Below are 22,928 nucleotides of genomic sequence, written 5' to 3'. Positions count from 1 at the left end.
CAGCAGAAAACTGGAAGGAAAGATGACCAAATGAGGAATTGGCTTTGGGGGTGACCAGTGAGATATACCTGCTGGAGAGCGTGCTACGAGTGAGTGCTGCTATGGTGACCAGTGAGCTGAGATAGGATGGGGCTTTACCTAGTAGAGACTTGTAGATAACCTGTAGCCAGAGGGTTTGGCGACGAGTATGAAGCGAGGGCCAACCAACGAAAGCGTACAGGTCGCAATGGTGGGTAGTGTATGGGGCTTTGGTGACAAAACGGATGGCACTGTGATAGACTGCATCCAGTTTGTTGAGTAGAGTGTTGGAGGCTATTATATAGATGACATCACAGAAGTCGAGGATCGGGGATGGTAGTTTTACGAGGGTATGTTTGGCAGCATGAATGAAGGATGCTTTGTTGCGATATAGGAAGCCGATTCTAGATTTAATTTTGGATTGGAGATGCTTAATGTGAATCTGGAAGGAGAGTTTACAGTCTAACCAGACACCCAGGTATTTGTAGTTGTCCACGTATTCAATATCAGAGCCGTCCAGAGTAGTGATGCTGGACAGGCGAGCAGGTGCGGGCAGCAATCGATTGAAAATGCATGCATTTAATTTTACTTGCGTTTAAGAGCAGTTGGAGGCCACAGAAGGAGAGTTGTATGGCATTGAAGCTCGTCTGCAGGTTAGATAACACAGTCTCCAAGGAGGGGCCAGAAGTATACAGAATGGTGTCGTCTGCGTAGAGGTGGATCAGAGAATCACCAGCAGCAAGAGCAACATCATTTATGTATACAGAAAAGAGAGTCGGCCCGAGAATTGAACCCTGTGGCACACCCATAGAGACTGTCAGAGGTCCAGACAACAGGCCTCCGATTTGACACATTGAACTCTATCAGAGAAGTAGTTGGTAAACCAGGCGAGGCAATCATTTGAGAAACCAAGGCTGTTGAGTCTGCCAATAAGAATGTGGTGATTGACAGAGTCGAAAGCCTTGGCCAGGTTGTTGAATACGGCTGCACAGTAATGTCTGTTATCGATGGCGGTTATGATGTCGTTTAGAACCTTGAGCGTGGCTGAGGTGCACCCATGACCAGCTCTGAAACCAGATTGCATAGCGGAGAAGGTATGGTGGGATTCGAAATGGTCAGTAATCTGTTTGTTAACTTGGCTTTCGAAGACCTTCGAAAGACAGGGTAGGATTGATATAGGTCTGTAGCAGTTTGGGTCTAGAGTGTCACCCCCTTTGAAGAGGGGGATGACCGCAGCAGCTTTCCAATCTTTGGGAATCTCAGACGATACGAAAGAGAGGTTGAACAGGTTAGTAATAGGGGTTGCAACCTTTTTGGCATATAATTTTAGAAAAAGAGGGTCCAGATTGTCTAGCCCGGCTGATTTGTAGGGGACTAGATTTTGTAGCTCTTTCAGAACATCGGCGATCTGGATTTGGGTAAAGGAGAAATGGTGGGGGCTTTGGTGGGTTGCTGCGGAGGGTGCCGTGCAGTTGACCGGTGTAGGGGTAGCCATGTGGAAAGCATGGCCAGCCGTAGAGAAATGTTTATTGAAATTCTCAATTATAGTGGATTTATCGGTGGTGACAATGTTTCCTAGCCTCAGAGCAGTAGGCAGCTGGGAGGAGGTGCTCTTATTCTCCATGGACTTAACAGTGTCCCAGAACTTTTTTGAGTTAGTACTACAGGATGCAAATTTCTCTTTGAAAAAGCTTGCCTTAGCTTTTCTAACTGCCTGTGTATCTTTGTTCCTAACTTCCCTGAAAAGTTATTGGGCATATTGGGGGGCTATTCGATGCTAATGCAGAACGCCACAGAATGTTTTTGTGCTGGTCAAGGGCAGACAGGTCTGGCGTGAACCAAGGACTATATCTATTCCTAGTTCTAAATTTTTTGAATCCAATGACCTGGATTGTAGTTGAGATTACATTAAAAATGGATAGAGCAAGTGATCAATGCTGTTTGATATTCTGCACAGATTATTATAGCACTTGTGAAGATCTCCAGAGTCATGCGACCTCTGCATGTTATCGTAAAACATGCACACTTTCTATGATTACATAAGAAGAACATTTCTGTTACAGTAGGCTAACCTCAAAATGTCACCATTGATGTGTGACTCATTTTAAGGTTGAATAAATGTTGTTTCATTTGTAAGAGCCTTGACTTTAGGTTATTTACTGTATAACAAAAGTAATATTGAATTGTGTTTGAATGGAACTATCCAGGCAGAAGATACATCTCCTTCAAATGTTGATATTTGGTTGCGTTGCCAACCACACTATTCAATATCCAGTTTGTCTATAAATTAATAATTGATATGTTGTATTCACGTCTCCATCTCAAACCAAAATGTAAGTTAAAGAATAAGACTAAATCTAATCTAACTTAAAATCCTATTCTTTAACTTCAATTTTTCATTGAGATAGAAGTGAATCCAACATATTTATGATTAACTTGAAGATTACATTTGAAATCTACCAAATCTATGTATTATCTATTTTTAGTTGAACCCTGGATTGAATTGAAACAATAGCTGTCTTTGCAAATGCTATATAGGCCTAAATAGTATCATTGATGATACAGTGTATGACTTATGAAGTATGTTTACATTTCATTTACTTTGTTAAACCTACCCATTGGAATGACTTCGATAGCAACAGCAAATATATTTAGCTATTAGGAGATATCTCAATAATCATTCCTACGATAAGTAATAGTCAGTGACAAGTAGACAGTGACAAATATTAAAGCTAGGTTTGGTTAAAACCCTGAATGGGAGACCAAATGAATGGCTGTAGATAAATCAACTCTCCAGCTTATTGTATTTTGCTGATTGTGGATATAACATTGAAGATCTAACATTGTTACAAATTCAACATATTTTAGCACATACAAGGTATGCCTATGTTGAAAATTGGTTACAATGATGACATAATGTAAGTCGCTCTGGATAAGAGCGTCTGCTAAAATGACTTAAATGTAAATGTAATAATCCTGTGGTTGAAATTTCACCCCAAATTCACCATCAAAACAACATTGATGATTTTTTTTCAAATCCAATGTATTTCCACGTAGATTCCACGTCACAATACGTTGACAAGTTATGTTGAAACAACGTTGATTCAACCAGCTTGTGCCCAGTGGAAACCTGTTGAGTCTGACCGGTGATATTGCCGCCCACACATGGGCCTACTGTTATTACTATGACAAACCCTCATGTGAAAGGAACGATGTGTTCTCTTTAGTTAAATATTTATTTTGTTTTTGAATCATTCGCAAATTCCTATCCTTGTAGAATGAAATGCTGTGCTGGAAACTGTAGCCGACTCGGTGGGCACGCGATTGCTCCGATCTTTGAACGTTTGTCATGATCAGAGTCGCACTGAAGCCGTAGATAGGTCTATAGGTGAGCAAGGGCGGGTACTGTTATGGAAATGAACCAATTAAGCCTCCAACATGAGTTGTGTTTGAAGTGTTTTTACACAAGCGACTCACCTTGAATTCCACGGACAGTTGAGGGGTATACTCAAGGGTCCAAAGCGCCCGCACCAAGGATGCCAACTGTGTGGTCACCTCACCCCTGGCAAGTTGCGCGTCCTCGTTTTTTACAATTCCGTTTACTCTCCCCTGACACAAATCAGACTTATATTGTTCCAAACCAAGGTACTCGGCCAGCAGGTCCGTATTACTGAGGCACTGAACCACCGCATTCATGAAACAAGTGTTTCCATGATTCTTCAGCCCAAGGACTCCGGGAGTTTTGTCGCCATAGCACCACGACAGCCTGTCTTTTATAGATCCATGAGAAGACAAAGTTGAGGCGCTCTTCTTCACCTTAATCTCCCTCGAGACCTGAAGTTCTTCTTTATTCAAATTCCCTGAGTTGGCACTCAACGTGCACGCGGCGCTGTCTCTGAACCCGCCATCATCATCCTCACCGTCAGGTGGCTCGACGTCGCCGAAGTGTGCCAAAGTTCCCAAAGTTTTCAGTATCCTGCTCATAAAATTCCCAACGGACTTCAACGATTTCCTTCTGAAAAGCTTCCCGGCTTTGTATTTCTTCTCTTTGCGTTTTGTAGATTTGGTTTTCATGGACTGTTTCCTTATCTTATTCTCCTTGTGGTTATCCATGGTGGTTGGTTATTTACCAGGTAACAAGAAGTGAAAACGAAACAGCTACTGAAGCAATAGACTCCTACCTGTCTGCCCTACCCCTCCTCCTCTCGAAACCACTCCGGTCTCTGCTAATAGACAATACCGAGGTTTAGGCACATGACGAAACAATGTCCCTCAGACATTCCGGTAATTCCCGCCAGGTCTCGGCGCGCCCTTGTCATACTGTTTCGCTGGTAAAATGGTGAAGCAGCGGGCACCTGTAACCAGTAACCACTGTGTAGGTGAGTTGTCTTCAACTCCATGGTCCTCGGTCGTAGTGTGGCTCCGTACTTCCTCGTCGTTTACTAGGCACATACAGCTGGCGGTCTTTCTCTCTCCCTCCCTCGCCACTCCGAGCGCTGCTGGAGTGGTTTTCTGTTTGGTGGATAGTGCGCGTTATTCCCGCCCTCCTACAATTTTAGACTATATTAAATCAAATCTATTTGTATTGGTCACATCCAATGTTTAGCAGATGTTATTGGGGGGTGTAGCGAAATGCTTGTGCTTCTAGTTCCGACATGGCGGCAATATCTAACAAGTAATATCTATCAATTTAACAACATATACACAATACACACAAATCTAAGTAAAGGGGTGGAATTAAGAATATATAAATATATGGACAAGCCATGTCAGAGCGGCATAGACTACGATACAGTAGAAAAGTACAAAAGGCAGTATATACATATGAGATGAGTCATGCAAAATATGTAAACACTATTAAAGTGACATTATTAACGTGACTAGTGTTCCATTTATTAAAGAGTTCCACATTGAAGGTGGCGCGCGGAGTGACAGGACTCTGAAACTGATAGATATTAGGCTTATGGGCAACTTAAACAAGCTTGCCGACACTCATTTAGTAACAGGCTTATAAACTTCCCTTATAATTAGATGCACGATAAGGACTATTGTGTATAGTTGAATCAAAAACTATTGCAAGCGTTCTGTAGGCCTATATTAACAAATACTGAACCTATTTTGTATCAGCAATTCAAGGTCTGCACTTTCTTTCCGTTTTTACTATTATCTATATTGGCATGATGCGAGTAGGCTACGGTGCATGGTCCCAACGGAAAAAAATTATGATATTTTTGAGGTGTGTAGGAGCCCCCTACTGTTTTAGGCAGAGATTGTTCTGCGTCCTGGTGATAGGACACTAATAGACTGCACCTGCACCACCCTATCCTCTGATGGAACGCCTCATCTAATAATGCACTGTTAGGAGATCTTACTGCACTGTTGGATATATTACTGCACTGTTAGGAGATCTTACTGCACTGTTGGAGATATTACTGCACTGTTAGGAGATATTACTGCACTGTTAGGAGATCTTACTGCACTGTTAGGAGATATTACTGCACTGTTGGAGATATTACTGCACTGTTAGGAGATATTACTGCACTGTTAGGAGATCTTACTGCACTGTTGGAGATATTACTGCACTGTTAGGAGATCTTACTGCACTGTTGGAGATATTACTGCACTGTTAGGAGATATTACTGCACTGTTAGGAGATCTTACTGCACTGTTAGGAGATATTACTGCACTGTTGGAGATATTACTGCACTGTTGGAGATATTACTGCACTGTTAGGAGATATTACTGTACTGTTAGGAGATATTACTGCACTGTTAGAGATATTACTGCACTGTTGGAGATATTACTGCACTGTTAGGAGATATTACTGCACTGTTGGAGATATTACTGCACTGTTAGGAGATATTACTGCACTGTTGGAGATATTACTGCACTGTTAGGAGATATTACTGCACTGTTGGAGATATTACTGCACTGTTAGGAGATCTTACTGCACTGTTGGAGATATTACTGCACTGTTAGGAGATATTACTGCACTGTTGGAGATATTACTGCACTGTTAGGAGATATTACTGCACTGTTGGAGATATTACTGCACTGTTAGAGATATTACTGCACTGTTGGAGATATTACTGCACTGTTAGAGATATTACTGCACTGTTAGAGATATTACTGCACTGTTGGAGATATTACTGCACTGTTGGAGATATTACTGCACTGTTAGGAGATATTACTGCACTGTTGGAGATATTACTGCACTGTTGGAGATATTACTGCACTGTTGGAGATATTACTGCACTGTTGGAGATATTACTGCACTGTTAGGAGATATTACTGCACTGTTAGGAGATATTACTGCACTGTTAGAGATATTACTGCACTGTTGGAGATATTACTGCACTGTTAGGAGATATTACTGCACTGTTGGAGATATTACTGCACTGTTAGGAGATATTACTGCACTGTTGGAGATATTACTGCACTGTTAGGAGATATTACTGCACTGTTGGAGATATTACTGCACTGTTGGAGATTTTACTGCACTGTTAGGAGATATTACTGCACTGTTGGAGATTTTACTGCACTGTTAGGAGATATTATTGCACGGTTGGAGATATTACTGCACTGTTGGTGCTAGAAACATAAGCATTTTTTTCTGCACCTGCGATTACGTCTGCAAATCTGTGGACACGACCAATCAACTTTGATTGGATTATTCATCACGACTATCACACAAATGTCCTAAAAATAATTTTGTCAGGCTGGCATATCCCCCTGCCTCACTGCGATCTGGAGACACACACACGTGGAGGAATCAAATGACGGGAAAGACACAGAGAATAAATGGTCTTAATGCTACTTGGTAGCGCATGTTTTGTACGGCAGAGGACATACACTGCTGATATTCTCAATCAGCTTCGGTTTTAATTTCACAGCTCGCCAAGACCATAGATTGGATTTAGTGATCCATATGTGCTGATTTACTCAAGCAGATGTATAATATTCATATTTATCTTGCAATATTTTTATAAGCTCACGTATTATTGCAGTGTAATCGGAAACCTTGTATTTCTGAGGAGTCTGCACTCTGCAGCACCCGCTTCCAAACTTCTGCAATGAGTCAGAAACTCAAACGCGTCCATATAGGGCTATACATTACTCTGATCTTCAAGCATGGCCTCCTGCGTATTCAGTGTGTGTGCGTGCGTGCATGGGCAGTTGGATGGGATGCCCTATTTTACAGAGCTTGGGGTGTAGGTTATGTTTTGCTGACTTTGTCCGTCCATAGCGTACTGCAGGTTTGCCCTCTTTTTGTGGGTAGCGGACTAGCTATTAATTATTGCATTTTCAGCTTCTGAGCAGTCGAGAGGGGAATGCGTTTGGGAAGATGGAGACATTCCAAGAGGCTCGCTGGTTACACACACACACACACACACACACACACACACACACACACACACACACACACACACACACACACACACACACCTTACCGAAGTCTCTGGGGAATCTCCAGTGAAAGATTACCTGACAGCAGCGGTGTGCTAAAGTGCCTGTGAATCTGGGCTTCGTCGTCTCTCTTTCTCTTCTTTACCACAGGACACGCATAAGACAGTCATGTCTGTATGAAATATGCTTTAATGTACTGTGTAGCCTGCCTTTTTACACTCACTGCCTATTAATGGGGAAAAGGAGGATGATACAATCACTTCTGTTCTTCCCATAGAAAATCAGAGAGAATGCTATTCAAGGTTATGATGAGCAGATGAGTATCTTTATGTGACTACAATATCCAGCTTTGCATTGATGAGGTTAAGAGTCCCTAAGTCAAATGTTTAGGTTAATTCCATGCATATTAGAACATGTGTGTCTGCCAAGTTTGTTGATGCAGTACATTATTAGTATGGCGAATACCACACAAAAACTATGCAATAACCTTCAACAAGTAAAATGTAGCTAGTAATGCATACTTCAGTCAATATCGCACAATCAAAATTATATCAATTTATTTTCATGAATGAATAAAACATTTGCTCTATAATGGCATTACTGGCAGTGTTCATGACTTCTTCGGAGTTGTTTGGTGTGAGGACAGGTGTGTATTGGGACTGGTCAGGGTCAAGGTCAAAAGTTAAACGTTTGTAGGGTAGGTGGGTCAAAGGTCATAGGGTCATGGGTTTTTTGAACCTCTGTTCTCCTGGCATCCGAGAGGCACTCTAGGGACAGGAGGGATGGGGGTACCTCCACCGGAGCACGGCCCCGTCGGAACTGGTGCTCACCATGCTCCCGTTGTCGGAGGAGATTGTGACGCTGGTGATGCTGCCGCTGTGGCCGACGCCCACGTGGGTCACCTCGCCCTCCGAGTAGTCCCACACCTTCACCAGCTTCTCGTCTCCACCTGATGTGGGCCAGCAGAGACACATATACCATGTTTATTTCTACTGCAAAGCCTACAAACATTGATCCAACCGAATGCTGGGTGAAGTCACGCTCAACCAAGTGCCTCTTCACGATTGTCCCGAGCTATTGAGAGTCGATACAGGGATATTTAATGGACAGACCATGGGCTGTCGTTGATTGACGGTAGTCAACAGTAGCCTAGTCCTAGATCTGTTGGAGCTGTGCCAACTCCTATGTCAACAAAACAAATGTAAAGGGTACTGTACCAGTGACAAAGTGCTGTCCGCTCTGTGAGATGTGCATGCCATTGATGGCTCCTGACAGGGAGCCCTCCAGTTCTCTGATGGCTGAGCCATCATACACCTCCCAATAACCAATCTGGGAAAGAAGAAGGCCATTCAGGTATATGGAATATGAATGAGAGAGCTTGTACATATAAGACTCGTCAGATTAGTTTATTTGACATATTCTATGTAAAATTACAAGAAATTACAAAAATGACCATGTATCACAGTGATTATAGTAAGGATGAACGCCACTCCTTGTGTCTTGTCTTCTGTTTGTTCATAGTATAGTAATTCTGCCTCACTGAATTATCTATCTTCATTATTCCACTATATGTAAATGAGGCCGGAGAGAGTCTATCAAGTTTTTCGTGCGCCCGCCACAGTTAAAACAACATGTTCATGACTCTAAATGAGAGTTAATCGTCCCGAGGGTTTGCAGCTGTCAAAGACTTGCGCATCTCAAAGGCTCAATTGTTATTTGAAGTTTATTTACAGCCGCACAGTAATGCCACAATCTCCACACACACACGCGCGCGCGCAAGGTCCTTTCTTGTTATTTTTATGACAAAGCTAATTACAGCTACAAACTAACTGGCGCATATGAGAGGACATTAAAATGCAGAATGTGAGTGCTTCTTCAGGTGTCAAGGAAGAGGAGACTTGCAGCTTAACTGGCTGGCAGCACAGAACTAAACCATTTGTGATTTTAAGTATTGGAACTGGCCAAACTGATTGTACCTGGAAACAAATTATTTCTTCATATGCACAACTTGCTTTATTAACTGAAAATCGAATCATCAACGAGTCAATGTTTAGGCTATAGAGTGAATATTACAATACCCAACACAATCTCCTCATACAGAAGTGAGAAAATGTCTAGTATATCTGAATGAACCAGTTCAGAAGATTCATCAGAAAGGCGTAGGCCTATCAGAGAAAAAAAAAACTCCAGCTGTATGCAATGAAACAAGTAATGTTACATGGGAGAGAGCTCAGAAAAGCATTTACGAGAATAGCTTCTCGGACTGGATTTCATCTCTTAGAAAGACCACAAACATAATGCATTACAGGACTGAGGTAATGTAATCTCACAAAGACATATCAAATACAGTTTGTAATAATGGGATTGAAGAGAGACAAATGGCAAAGAAACAACAAGGTATTTATAGTTTTAAGAATGAAAAACAGCGCTTAAAGCACAGAGGCAGCCTAAGAGACACATTTCTGTGGGATGGTAAAAAAAACACTTTTGTACCTCAATATCATTCAAATTCAATGGAAAAGCTTACTGACTGGAAAACACATTTGTTAGACATTATTGAGAAATATACAACAGTCAGGGCCGTTCTTCAGTGTAATTCAATTCAAATGGAAAGGCTCAAGGTTCTTTGCATGCATCATTCATTGTGAAAACATTTGGTCAACAACCATCATTTATGCATCCATTATCTTTTTTTCAATATGATTGAAATTAAATGGAAAAATCCAAAGTTCTTGGCGTGCATTCATTCACTTTATGAAATAAACATTTGGTCAGCATAATGAAAGAAAGAAAAACCCCTCAATACCAGCAGCAACTAGCTTACATTTGACCTTTATTTAACTAGGCAAGTCAGTTAAGAACAAATTCTTATTTTCAATGAGAGAAAACAGTGGGTTAAGTGCCTTGTTCAGGGACAGATTTGTACCTTGCCAGCTGGGGGATTTGAACCTGCAACCCTTCGGTTACTAGTCCATTGCTCTAACCACTAGGCTACCCTGCCGCCCCACATGACTTGAATCTTAATCAAATCACTGACTATCATTTGAGGTGAGATATGACACAGCCAAAAATGTGAGAGGGAGAAGAGTTAGCCCAGTAGCAGACACAACGCTCCCTCTCTCCAGTATAGTTTGTGTTGTGTCATATAGGGAATGGGTTCAAATCCAGTTTGTTTCTCTAGTCACGACCTCTCTCCCCTCTCCTGGTGTCATGGAGGGCTTATTTGAGAGCAGCACCTGTGTGAGAGTGGCCAAGTCACCCTCACCCATCTGTGTTCCCTCCCTTCTCCTGTGGAACCTGGCTGCCATCCACGGCAACATCCCCCAGAAATTAATTACATCCAAGGCTAGCATGTGCCTACTGCTAGCATTGCTTTAGCCTTCAATGCAACCTTTACTCTCCTATTCAAGGAGAGTTAGGTTGAAGCATTAGGTTGCTGAGAGAAGGACGCACTGAATTGACTGGCTTGAATTGTGAGAATGACCACACAATTTATTTTCATAATGGTCTATTGGTTTTCTACCCAAAGTTGCAAAGAAAATCTATTTAATAAGCACAAGAGACCAGCAAAATAGGCAAAAGAGTGTGGCGGTATAGCAGGAACTATAGTGGCATCTAGTGGTCAAAATGTGGTACTTTCACACTACTTTATGGTAAATAATGCAAGTGACTTCAATGATTCATTTCTCTGAACAGGGGGAAAAACATCACCAGATTCACAGGGAATACATTACAGTATGTAGAAGCAGTACTCCAAGCCACAGCTTCATTCTACTTGTCAAACAGAGAACTGATACTGTATAATGGTTGTTGGGGTGGGATTGACATGAGGTGTGTGGGGCCCGTGGGTGTCTTTTTAATATTTTTTGGGATACCTAATTTTTCTCATTAGTAAGAAGAGGTTTGGTCCTAATTGAATGTTGGGTACTATATTTATTGAATATTATCTGAATCTTATCAATTAAAATGGCCAAATTAGCTTAATTTCTCAGATATAACATTTCATTTCAGCAAAATAATGTTTCAGGAATGCTAATCTTACCTGTTTCTAACGACAGAAACCATTTCAGAACAATCTGAGATGGGGGTGTCATGGCTTGCTGAAATGACATGGAATGACTCTTGTTTTAAAGGCACAGTGCAGTCAAAAACATGCTTTTTCTGTGTTGTATGTATATTTACACACCATGAGGTTGGAATAATACTGTCAAATTGTGAAAATGATAATAATGCCCTTTTAGTGTAAGAGCTGTTTGAAAAGATTGCTTGACATTTCTGCCTGTTATGATGGGATGGAGTTTTGGCCAGGCAGTTTAAGTTAATAGACCAATAACAAAGTCAATTTCAAACCTCTCTGCCAATAACAGCTAGTTCTCAGGTTACATATCCCTCCAATTAGGCTTGTCCAATTATGCCACTCACTCAGACCACTCCCAAACAGTCCTAGCAAAACTTGCTTGAGAAATTGCTCTTTGCTAAGAAGCAATTATTTATCATTTTTGACCATTTAAATTTAAAACATTCACAGTAAAGTGCTTGTTGTTACCCAGAAATGATTGATATTTAGATAAAAACAGCTGCATTGCAACGTTCAATTCTAATTGCCTAGCAAGGATAACTTCAGCTATAATTCCTACAATCACTACAATGCATTGAAAGCTACGCCACTGTGCCGAATCGAGATTACATGTCTAGTCTTTGGTGAAATCTTATGGTACAGTATGTGTTGTGTAATTTCAATACCAGTATGTTGAAAACACAAATGCATGCTGTGCCAAGATTAGTCTACATTTTCACTCTGTTGTGTGTAGAGTGTTGTGTAATTCCACCTACATGTTGAGGCAATACATCACTGAGGACAGTAACCCACTTTACGAAGGGCTGTACACCGATAAAGCCTTCTTAGCTACTGTGTGGGCTTCCATTTATCCCGACGCTGACGCTACGCCCAGCCATGTATTTGACCATGCTAATCCATTTACACATACAGTACCTCTCGCCAACAAAGTATAATCCCCCTCTTTTAATTGAGCATCTCAAGGACATCCGTCAAACAAAGAAGTTATAGGACGATCAAGAGCTCACTTCTCTTTTAAACGGAATACTTCAGAAGGTCTTTATTATCCTATTAGTGCTGGACAATGGGAAGGCCACAGAAGCCTATATACCATGCGTCTGATAACTGACATGCCACAATAGAACACAGGATCAATCCCAAGACCCTGATGGCCCTACATCACAATCAGCCCAAACTGGAACCAACACCCAGGAGTGTTGGGTCATCATCACAAGAGGCTTCTGGCTGACCCTACCACAGAACCACCAGCAGCAGTAGTCTGTTCTGTTGTCTCCTTCCAGCCGACAGACTGGAGAGTGTGAAGCTGTCCCCAAAGACCCTCTACCACTGACTGAACTCTGAGCCAAGGAGCTGCTGCATCCAATCCCTCTCTCTCTGTCTCTCTCTCTCTGTCTCTCTCTCTCTCTCTCTGTCTCTCTCTCTCTGTCTGTCTCTCTCTGTCTGTCTCTCTCTGTCTGTCTCTCTCTGTCTGTCTCTCTCTGTCTGTCTCTCTGTCTCTGTCTGTCTCTCTGTCTCTGTCTCTGTCTCTCTCTCTCTGTCTGTCTCTCTCAGTCTCTCTCTGTCTCTCTCCGTCTCCCCCCAGTCTCACTCAAAGTGTGCGTGTGTATCTGTGTGTGTTACTGTTTGCTCACCCCAGACAGAGCGCCTGTGTCCTGGAGCGAGCAGATGGCGTATCTGGCACACGGGCACTTGGATGGCATCGGCAGGCATCGCATCCGCAGGAAGGCGCCGAGAGCCAGAGCACTCTCTTTCTAGTCTCTCTCTTTTTTTCCCCTCTCCTCATTTCCTCAGTCTCAGCGCATTCACAGTGCCCGCTAATCAGTACAGCTTGTCCTCACCTCACAGCGTGGTGTTGAGCCAACAATACGGGCCTTATTAGTCCGTAGAGCTTGCGATGAGTGGATATTAAGGTGCATATTGAAGAGGGGCTATTGTGAACCTCGGTTCGCACCTCATGCAACTCGGTTTTTATTCTAGGTAATCAAGGCGTAAAGAGGTGTTACATACACCTGACTGCTACGTCGTGGCTTATGACTGGTAAAACAAAAAAAGGTTTGGAAACATTTCGAAACACGACACAGCTGACGTGGGCATGTGAACAAGCTCGGCACAGCCTTTCTACACCCCACAATACTCGTCTCTCTAACAGAGCTCATCTCGAACATCTACCATCTGGAGATGAGATGAGGGCTAACAAGGATGCCTCGATACGAAGAACAGCCTTACTCGGACTTTCCCGCGACTGGGGACTGGGGACCACACGCTGCACAGAGAAGTCATCAGCTAGCTACAGTGTGCTGTGCTGTGAGTCTTTTCTAATTCCAAACCTTTCTGTCGGTGCCACTGGTGATGATCTGGTACTCCTCAGGGTGGTAACACACACTTCTGAACAGAGTGTTGGCCAGGACCATCTGATTCCTCACAAATCGCCTGCAGTCGGGAGGAGGAGAGAGGGAGAGGAAGGGAGAGGGGAAGACAGAGAGGAGAAGCAGGTAGGGTACCAGGGAGAGAGAGGGGTGGGGGGGGGGACTTGAAATGAATGTTGAATACAGGAACCACATGGATGGAGGAGTGGTATTAATGGTAGTGGTAGTGGTAGTAATCATGTGTGTTGAAAGCCTCTCACAGTGGGAAGCCGAGTGTGTGTGTGTATGTGTGTGTGTGTGTCTACACAGCTACATGTGTTTGTGGATTTGAGCATGCATACATCCATGCGTGTGTGTGTGTGCTGTGTGTGTGTATACATGAGAATGTACATTTGAACTCACACCAAGTCCCAGATGATGCAGGCCCCATCCGAGCTGGCGGTGACACACTCCTTGTCGTTGCTCTTGATCTTGATGCTGGTGACGGTGGCTTTGTGCTCCTTCATGGTCTCAATGAGCCGGTGACAGCCGTGCAGGATCTCCCACACACGCACCTGTAACAGGCCAGAGACTGGCACTAGGACTCAATACAATGATGCTGTTGAGGAACACCACTAAAACATTGTTTTAAATATGTATGTAATAATACAAGTTTTTTTGTGGGAAGGATGGGGGAAAATGGAAGAGCTTAAAATATTTGTACAAATGTCACATTCAAGGGGTGGTTCATTTATACTGGTGGTTCTTAATCTATGCTCTCTATTTAAATATAGACTAAAAGGTGTCCTGTGACATGCCAGGGTGACTTTTCATCTGACCTGTCCCTCTCCTCCTCCACTAACGATCCTCTTGCAGTCCCTGGTGCCAGCGATGGCAGTCACGCCCATGCTGTGGGCATTGTGGATGACCAGCATGGCTCTGCCAGTCTCTGGGGCAAACACACGGATCTTCCCATCGTTCCAGGCTGTAAAACAATTGGAACAAGACAAATACATTAGATGGGAATAGTCGATACATGACATTCCTATGTATTTCTTCAATGAGATTGTGCCATAATGTGTTGTGATGATAGCAGATCTATTTGTACTATCATGCCAAACACTGTGGCCATTCAGCAGTCTTTGGCATGAAAAGGAGTGGCATGGAGTGGCATGATGGCCCAAACAGACTAGTATCCAGGCTACTGTGAAGATTGTGTGCTCAGTCCCTCCCTAGTGTAGTACATTGGACGTGTGTCTGAACTGTAAATGGCTGGAATGGAAAGGTACAGTCGAGGATCAAACCATTTATTATTATCATGACTCAACAGTCAAGGCTCCAACAATGAGTAGGAATTTCAGGCACATTCACACCCTCGCTTTAAAAATACTGTCATTATCGTACAGGCTAGTGTGCTCCATAATATTTGACGCGAGTCTTTTATCGTTCTAACTTAAGACAATGCCATACGCTGCAATGATGGCGTACCATCCCTCCCTAGTGTAGTGCTAGCCGCATGGACCACATATACTGTGTGTGTGTGTGTGTTCATTTTTTGAATGACCCCATTGCCAAACAGAACTCCTAATGGTTCCTGCCTACCGCTGATGATGCTGTGTCCGTCGATCATGAAGTCCAGGGCGTTGCAGGTCATGTTGGGGACGGAGATCCGCAGCAGCTCCTTGGAGGTCTCGGCGTGCCACACTCTGATGTCATCCTGGGAACACGTGGCAAACAGCTCCGACGTGCCACTGGGAGAGAATCAGAAACGTCGCTGGAATAAGTTTGCGACCAGTCATTCTGCACTTTGGTCCACGGAACAGGAGTTACTTTGTACTGGAGCCACAGGCTATAATACATGTTTATGCTTTAAACATGCTCATATCGCCCTCTAGTGGGAGTAAATGGGCAATGATGGCAAAGCAATGTTGTTTGAGGCAGTCTCTCTTGACAGCATAGACTATGATTGAGGTGCAGATAGGTAAAGACAGCTATATATTTGAGGTGACATATGGCAATCAGGTAGTAGTGATAATAGAATGTGCGCTGTAAAACAATATTATGGGGGAAAAAAGAGTAAATCACGTACAGTCTGTAATCTTGTCTCTAAATGGGTGCCTGTATTTTGAAGGGTGTCACTCACAAAGGGAAGGCCACGTCGTTGACTGCACTGTTGTGACTGGTGGCGATCAGCTCCTCTTTGAAGTCTGTGTAGCCAAAGCGGTAGATCTGAGCCGCCTCCGTTCCTGCAAAGAACTGGTGGCCCTCGCCTCTCACAGCGATGGACGTCACTCCCCCCCTCCAACTGAACCTTCCTATGGGGGTTAGATGATGAATGGCAGAATGCTGCATTGAGTACATTATGTATTTCTACACATAGCATTAAAAAAAATCTCAGCCCCACCTCTTGGTTTGCCGTCAAAGCAAATGTATTTATAAAGCCCTTCTTACATCAGCTGATATCTCAAAGTGCTGTACAGAATCCCAGCCTAAAACCCCAAACAGCAAGCAATGCAGGTGTAGAAGCACGGTGGCTAGGAAAAACTCCCTAGAAGCCATGACGCTGACGGGCTGAAGAAATGTAACCACTCTAATGTATAGGCTAAGACACAGTATGGATGCAATATGACAGTTTGAGATAGATGATATAAACCAGTGGTTCTCAACTGGTGGGTCGCGGCCCAAATTTGGGTCGTGGGAGGTTTTGATTGGGACGCAAAAAAATACTTGGCTCTGAATTGAAACTACTAATACCAGGTAGAAAGTATGTATAAATTATAATCAACATACATTTTTTTTTAAAATAATTTATTCTCCTAATTGTTTTTATTCGATCACAGTATTTATAGAAAGAGTTATTAGCTGCGCTATTCAGCAGATTTGGTTCATTTTGTGGTCTCAAACAAGTGAGCTTGCCAACATTCTTCATCAAGAATAGGAGCAATATGGATTAAATTGACAATGAAAAAGTTGTGAATGTTGTTCGCTTGTCTAATATACACTGAACTGGAAGAAAGGGTCATCCCGCCGGACCTCAGGAATATGCCGTGACCGATACAATCTGTCAGTGCCCACCAGTCATGAGAAATCTATAGATAGGGCCTAATGAATTCATTTACATTGATTGATATCCTTCCATGAACTGCGACTCAGTAAAATTGTTGAAATTGTAGCATGTTGCGTTTATATTTTTGTTCAAGTATATATTTTGAATTCTCACGCATGCTCACTCTAATATATTTACCCCTGAATTGTTCTTTCTTGACTTCTTGTTTTGATTATTTGTGTATTAGTATTGTATTTGAGAGGCATTCTACTGCACTGCTGGAGCTAGTAACATAAGCATGTCACTGCACCAGCAAATCTGTGTACGCAACCAATAAACTTTCATTTGACTTTGATTTGATATAGACAACTTGATATCTTGTCTGTCAACCTGCAGCACTTACTTACTTGATGGTTTTGAAGTTAGGTCCCGAGCACAAAGTGAACATGCCATCCCCAGAGCCCACCAGGATGTCCCCAGACTTCAGCACCCTCAGTGTGTTGACACCCTGCACCAAAAAGACAAAGAGGGACAGCTGTACCAAATCTCAACTGCAGTAGGATCTCAGAGATATGAACATATGGAGGTCACTCAGGACACTGAATAAACCCACCTTGCTGAATTTCTGTTTTCGTGGCCCACAGCTGTTGAGGAGGCGGGTCTTCAGGTTGACCTTCAGGATGTCACCACTGGTGGTTCCGCAGTAAAAGAAAAGGTCGTCGTCTGGGATCTGTGATGCAACGGGGTCACCTTAGAAATAAGCTTTCCGTCTCCACCTCTACTACTTTGAGAGGCTGCTTGATATGCAGGGAAATTCTTTATCTTTATCTTAATTCAGAGATCAGTCGACCTCAGGCAACAATTGCCATGTGAATAAAATAACAGGAACCTGAACTTGTGTGTTTACAGATTTCCTCATTAATAAACCATAACAAGTATTGATGAATAGTTTATCTTTGCTTGGTCTCAAAACGTACCTCGAGTGGTTAAGAATGGGTCGTACAAAATCATTTTGGGGGGCATTTGGCACCGTTGTGCAATTTACTCACTGGTTGAATTAATGTTGTCTACACATAATTTCAACTAAATTACGTTGAACCAACGTGGAATAGACTAATTGGTATCTGTGCCCAGTGGGTACTCAGTCAGTACCGCTATTACTTTGAGCCGTGTCTGCTTTCTATGGTTTAGCTCACCTCAATGCATTTGACAATCCTCTTCAGCTGTCCTGTCTGGCATTCCGTAGGCCGGATCTTCCTATTTGGAAGGTCTAGCTCCCAAACACGCATCGTACCACTACAGAGAAACAACATATTACAAGTGTGTTAATTCGAAAGTATTAATAATAAACTGTATTTATTTAATAATTCTCCGTCGTGTTCAAGTCCAATAAAGATCCGTTCTGATTGACAAAGTAATGCTCTATTCTAACAGCAACCCAGAGTCTCTGTAAGTCACTCACTTGCCGGCGGAGATGAAGATGTTGTCGCTGTGGTTGGTGTACTCGATGGTGAGGCAGTGGCCTGCACTGTGGGCAGAGGCCGGGCTCCCACAGATCGCTTCTTTGCTCTCAAGGTTCCACACCACAATGCTGAAAACACAAACCATTCACATTTACAGCCAGACTGTAGTATCTAACCAATCTAATAATCTAATCAAAGGTCTGAGGACCAGCTGATTAGTAGGATATGGTGTGTTATAGCAGGACTGGAACAAACTGCTCACGACATTGAACTACCTCTTACCTTCCATCATCCTGTCCACCCAGGGACACAAGGTACTTGTCATTGGGGGAGAAGGCAAGTCCCTCCACCTTCGCTTTGTGGAGCTGGAGTCTGGCGTGGATCGCTCTCTTCTCATAATCCCAGATGATCAGATCAGCCTGGAACAACATAGATTAACTCTGTAATCTACATTTAACATTACATTTAAGTCATTTAGCAGACGCTCTTATCCAGAGCGACTTACAAATTGGTGCATTCACCTTATGACATCCAGTGGGACAGTCACTTAACAATAGTGCATCTAAAACTTAGGGGGGGTGGGGTGAGAGGGATTACTTAACCTATCCTAGGTATTCCTTAAAGAGGTGGGGTTTCAGGTGTCTCCGGAAGGTGGTGATTGACTCCGCTGTCCTGGCGTCGTGAGGGAGTTTGTTCCACCATTGGGGGGCCAGGGCAGCGAACAGTTTTGACTGGGCTGAGCGGGAGCTGTACTTCCTCAGTGGTAGGGAGGCGAGCAGGCCAGAGGTGGATGAACGCAGTGCCCTTGTTTGGGTGTAGGGCCTGATCAGAGCCTGGAGGTACTGAGGTGCCGTTCCCCTCACAGCTCCGTAGGCAAGCACCATGGTCTTGTAGCGGATGCGAGCTTCAACTGGAAGCCAGTGGAGAGAACGGAGGAGCGGGGTGACGTGAGAGAACTTGGGAAGGTTGAACACCAGACGGGCTGCGGCGTTCTGGATGAGTTGAAGGGGTTTAATGGCACAGGCAGGGAGCCCAGCCAACAGCGAGTTGCAGTAATCCAGACGGGAGATGACAAGTGCCTGGATTAGGACCTGCGCCGCTTCCTGTGTGAGGCAGGGTCGTACTCTGCGGATGTTGTAGAGCATGAACCTACAGGAACGGGCCACCGCCTTGATGTTAGTTGAGAACGACAGGGTGTTGTCCAGGATCACGCCAAGGTTCTTGGCGCTCTGGGAGGAGGACACAATGGAGTTGTCAACCGTGATGGCGAGATCATGGAACGGGCAGTCCTTCCCCGGGAGGAAGAGCAGCTCCGTCTTGCCGAGGTTCAGCTTGAGGTGGTGATCCGTCATCCACACTGATATGTCTGCCAGACATGCAGAGATGCGATTCGCCACCTGGTCATCAGAAGGGGGAAAGGAGAAGATTAATTGTGTGTCGTCTGCATAGCAATGATAAGAGAGACCATGTGAGGTTATGACAGAGCCAAGTGACTTGGTGTATAGCGAGAATAGGAGAGGGCCAAGAACAGAGCCCTGGGGGACACCAGTGGTGAGAGCGCGTGGTGAGGAGACAGATTCTCGCCACGCCACCTGGTAGGAGCGACCTGTCAGGTAGGACGCAATCCAAGCGTGGGCCGCGCCGGAGATGCCCAACTCGGAGAGGGTGGAGAGGAGGATCTGATGGTTCACAGTATCGAAGGCAGCCGATAGATCTAGAAGGATGAGAGCAGAGGAGAGAGAGTTAGCTTTAGCAGTGCGGAGCGCCTCCGTGATACAGAGGAGAGCAGTCTCAGTTGAATGACTAGTCTTGAAACCTGACTGATTTGGATCAAGAAGGTCATTCAGAGAGAGATAGCGGGAGAGCTGGCCAAGGACAGCACGTTCAAGAGTTTTGGAGAGAAAAGAAAGAAGGGATACTGGTCTGTAATTGTTGACATCGGAGGGATCGAGTGTAGGTTTTTTCAGAAGGGGTGCAACTCTCGCTCTCTTGAAGACGGAAGGGACGTAGCCAACGGTCAGGGATGAGTTGATGAGCGAGGTGAGGTAAGGGAGAAGGTCTCCGGAAATGGTCTGGAGAAGAGAGGAGGGGATAGGGTCAAGCGGGCAGGTTGTTGGGCGGCCGGCCGTCACAAGACGCGAGATTTCATCTGGAGAGAGAGGGGAGAAAGAGGTCAGAGCACAGGGTAGGGCAGTGTGAGCAGAACCAGCAGTGTCGTTTGACTTAGCAAACGAGGATCGGATGTCGTCGACCTTCTTTTCAAAATGGTTGACGAAGTCATCTGCAGAGAGGGAGGAGGGGGGAGGGGGCGGAGGATTCAGGAGGGAGGAGAAGGTGGCAAAGAGCTTCCTAGGGTTAGAGGCAGCAGCTTGGAATTTAGCGTGGTAGAAAGTGGCTTTAGCAGCAGAGACAGAGGAGGAAAATGTAGAGAGGAGGGAGTGAAAGGATGCCAGGTCCGCAGGGAGGCGGTTTTCTCCATTTCCGCTCGGCTGCCCGGAGCCCTGTTCTGTGAGCTCGCAATGAGTCATCGAGCCACGGAGCGGGAGGGGAGGACCGAGCCGGCCTGGAGGATAGGGGACATAGAGAGTCAAGGGATGCAGAGAGGGAGGAGAGGAGGGTTGAGGAGGCAGAATCAGGAGATAGGTGGGAGAAGGTTTGAGCGGAGGGAAGAGATGATAGGATGGAAGAGGAGAGAGTAGCGGGGGAGAGAGAGCGAAGGTTGGGACGGCGCGATACCATCCGAGTAGGGGCAGTGTGGGAGGTGTTGGATGAGAGCGAGAGGGAAAAGGATACAAGGCAGTGGTCGGAGACTTGGAGGGGAGTTGCAATGAGGTTAGTGGAAGAACAGCATCTAGTAAAGATGAGGTCGAGCGTATTGCCTGCCTTGTGAGTAGGGGGGAAGGTGAGAGGGTGAGGTCAAAAGAGGAGAGGAGTGGAAAGAAGGAGGCAGAGAGGAAAGAGTCAAAGGTAGACGTGGGGAGGTTAAAGTCGCCCAGAACTGTGAGAGGTGAGCCGTCCTCAGGAAAGGAGCTTATCAAGGCATCAAGCTCATTGATGAACTCTCCGAGGGAACCTGGAGGGCGATAAATGATAAGGATGTTAAGCTTGAAAGGGCTAGTAACTGTGACAGCATGGAATTCAAAGGAGGCGATAGACAGATGGGTAAGGGGAGAAAGAGAGAATGACCACTTGGGAGAGATGAGGATCCCGGTGCCACCACCCCGCTGACCAGACGCTCTCGGGGTGTGCGAGAACACGTGGGCGGACGAAGAGAGAGCAGTAGGAGTAGCAGTGTTGTCTGTGGTGATCCATGTTTCCGTCAGGGCCAAGAAGTCGAGGGACTGGAGGGAGGCATGGGCTGAGATGAACTCTGCCTTGTTGACCGCAGATTGGCAGTTCCAGAGGCTACCGGAGACCTGGAACTCCACGTGTTCTCGCACACCCATTCATGTGTTTCCCACGTTCAACATTCATCTGTAGCCTCTCCCTCCGTGCCTCCATCCAACTGTGTCTGTCTGTATGTCTGCCGTTCTGTCTGTCTGTCTGTCTGTCTGTCTGTCTGTCTGTCTGTCTGTCTGTCTGTCTGTCTGTCTGTCTGTCTGTCTGCCTGTCTGCCTGTCTGTCTGTCTGCCTGTCTGCCTGTCTGCCTGTCTGCCTCTCTCTGATATCAAGAGGCGAAACATGACTGCTCTCCTAATACTAGAACGTTTCACTGTCTTTAGTTTACCTTGAAGCCCATGAAGGTGACCTGTCCAGAAGCGATGTAGCGTCCGCTTTTGGACACAGTGACACAGGAGACGTTGTTGGTGTGTCCATGGAGGAACTCCTGTTTGCCGTCTTTCAGGCTCTTCAAAATAACAGTGCAACCAAGAGGATAGATGAAGTGTTCTCTGTCTGGGTGCACTCTGAGGCCGGAAAATACGTGTCCTGTCAACAACAAAAAAAAACGTTTGTAAAAGCAAGTAAAGACATGCTTTAGACCAGAACTAAAGAGGATAGGATTATGATTGAACCTAACTCGTCTGAAGGGTTCAGGAGAAACTCATCAAGGTAAACAAACATGATGGATAGATTAGAGTTTTGAATGGAAACTTCTAAATACTTTCCATAAACTGAACAGCACATGACAAATTATTTAGTTATCTTCAGACACATTGAAAAGATGACAAACCAGCTGAAAGCCCCACTAGCGACAAGCAACAGTAGTAGCTGGTACAGGTAACTACCATAGCATGCCCTGATCCTAGTGACAACAACCATATCACACAGGGCAACAAATAACGTTAGCTAACGTTAGTATTACTTGTTACCAGATAACTTGGTTAGCTCAGCTGAATATGTTAGCTAGCTAGCTAAATAGGCTGGCAGGATATTTTACATTACCATTGAACCCAATTACAGCCTCCAGCTCAAGCCGTGGAATATCTTGCCCATCTCCAGCCATGATTCAACACAATTGCACCTCTTTTTACTTTGAAGGTGTTTACAGCAAGTCTTCAAGCTTATAAAATCCTATCGAGCTTCAGCTACCTTTCGCTCATTTGCCATCCCGACAAAACAAACGTTGCCTA

General features: G+C 44.5%; 2 protein-coding genes across 2 annotated transcripts in view; both read right to left on the bottom strand.

Moving 5' to 3' along the window:
* The window catches only part of LOC124015152 (ubiquitin carboxyl-terminal hydrolase 43-like), a 194,514-nt gene extending 190,016 nt beyond the window's left edge, over positions 1 to 4,498 (bottom strand). Inside the window, exon 1 of the mRNA XM_046330141.1 lies at positions 3,496 to 4,498. Coding sequence (XP_046186097.1) covers positions 3,496 to 4,131 — 636 coding nt within the window. The 5' untranslated portion in view covers positions 4,132 to 4,498. The remainder of the gene's footprint in view (positions 1 to 3,495) is intronic.
* A 3,459-nt stretch (positions 4,499 to 7,957) lies between these two features.
* On the bottom strand, positions 7,958 to 22,926 carry LOC124015087 (cilia- and flagella-associated protein 52-like). The gene is given in 15 exon segments (XM_046330027.1): positions 7,958 to 8,374; positions 8,643 to 8,754; positions 13,831 to 13,933; positions 14,272 to 14,423; positions 14,688 to 14,833; positions 15,451 to 15,599; positions 15,992 to 16,146; positions 16,148 to 16,163; positions 17,302 to 17,402; positions 17,508 to 17,624; positions 18,091 to 18,190; positions 18,357 to 18,485; positions 18,640 to 18,776; positions 22,085 to 22,284; positions 22,741 to 22,926. Coding segments are annotated over 15 exon segments (1,860 nt in total). The 5' UTR covers positions 22,802 to 22,926; the 3' UTR covers positions 7,958 to 8,192.
* Positions 22,927 to 22,928: the final 2 nt, after the last annotated feature.

The sequence above is a fragment of the Oncorhynchus gorbuscha genome, linkage group LG26 (genome assembly GCF_021184085.1).
Source record: "Oncorhynchus gorbuscha isolate QuinsamMale2020 ecotype Even-year linkage group LG26, OgorEven_v1.0, whole genome shotgun sequence".
In the NCBI taxonomy this organism is placed as follows: domain Eukaryota; kingdom Metazoa; phylum Chordata; class Actinopteri; order Salmoniformes; family Salmonidae; genus Oncorhynchus; species Oncorhynchus gorbuscha.
Note: the sequence above shows the minus strand (reverse complement) of the source record. Positions and strands in the feature narration are given on the sequence as shown.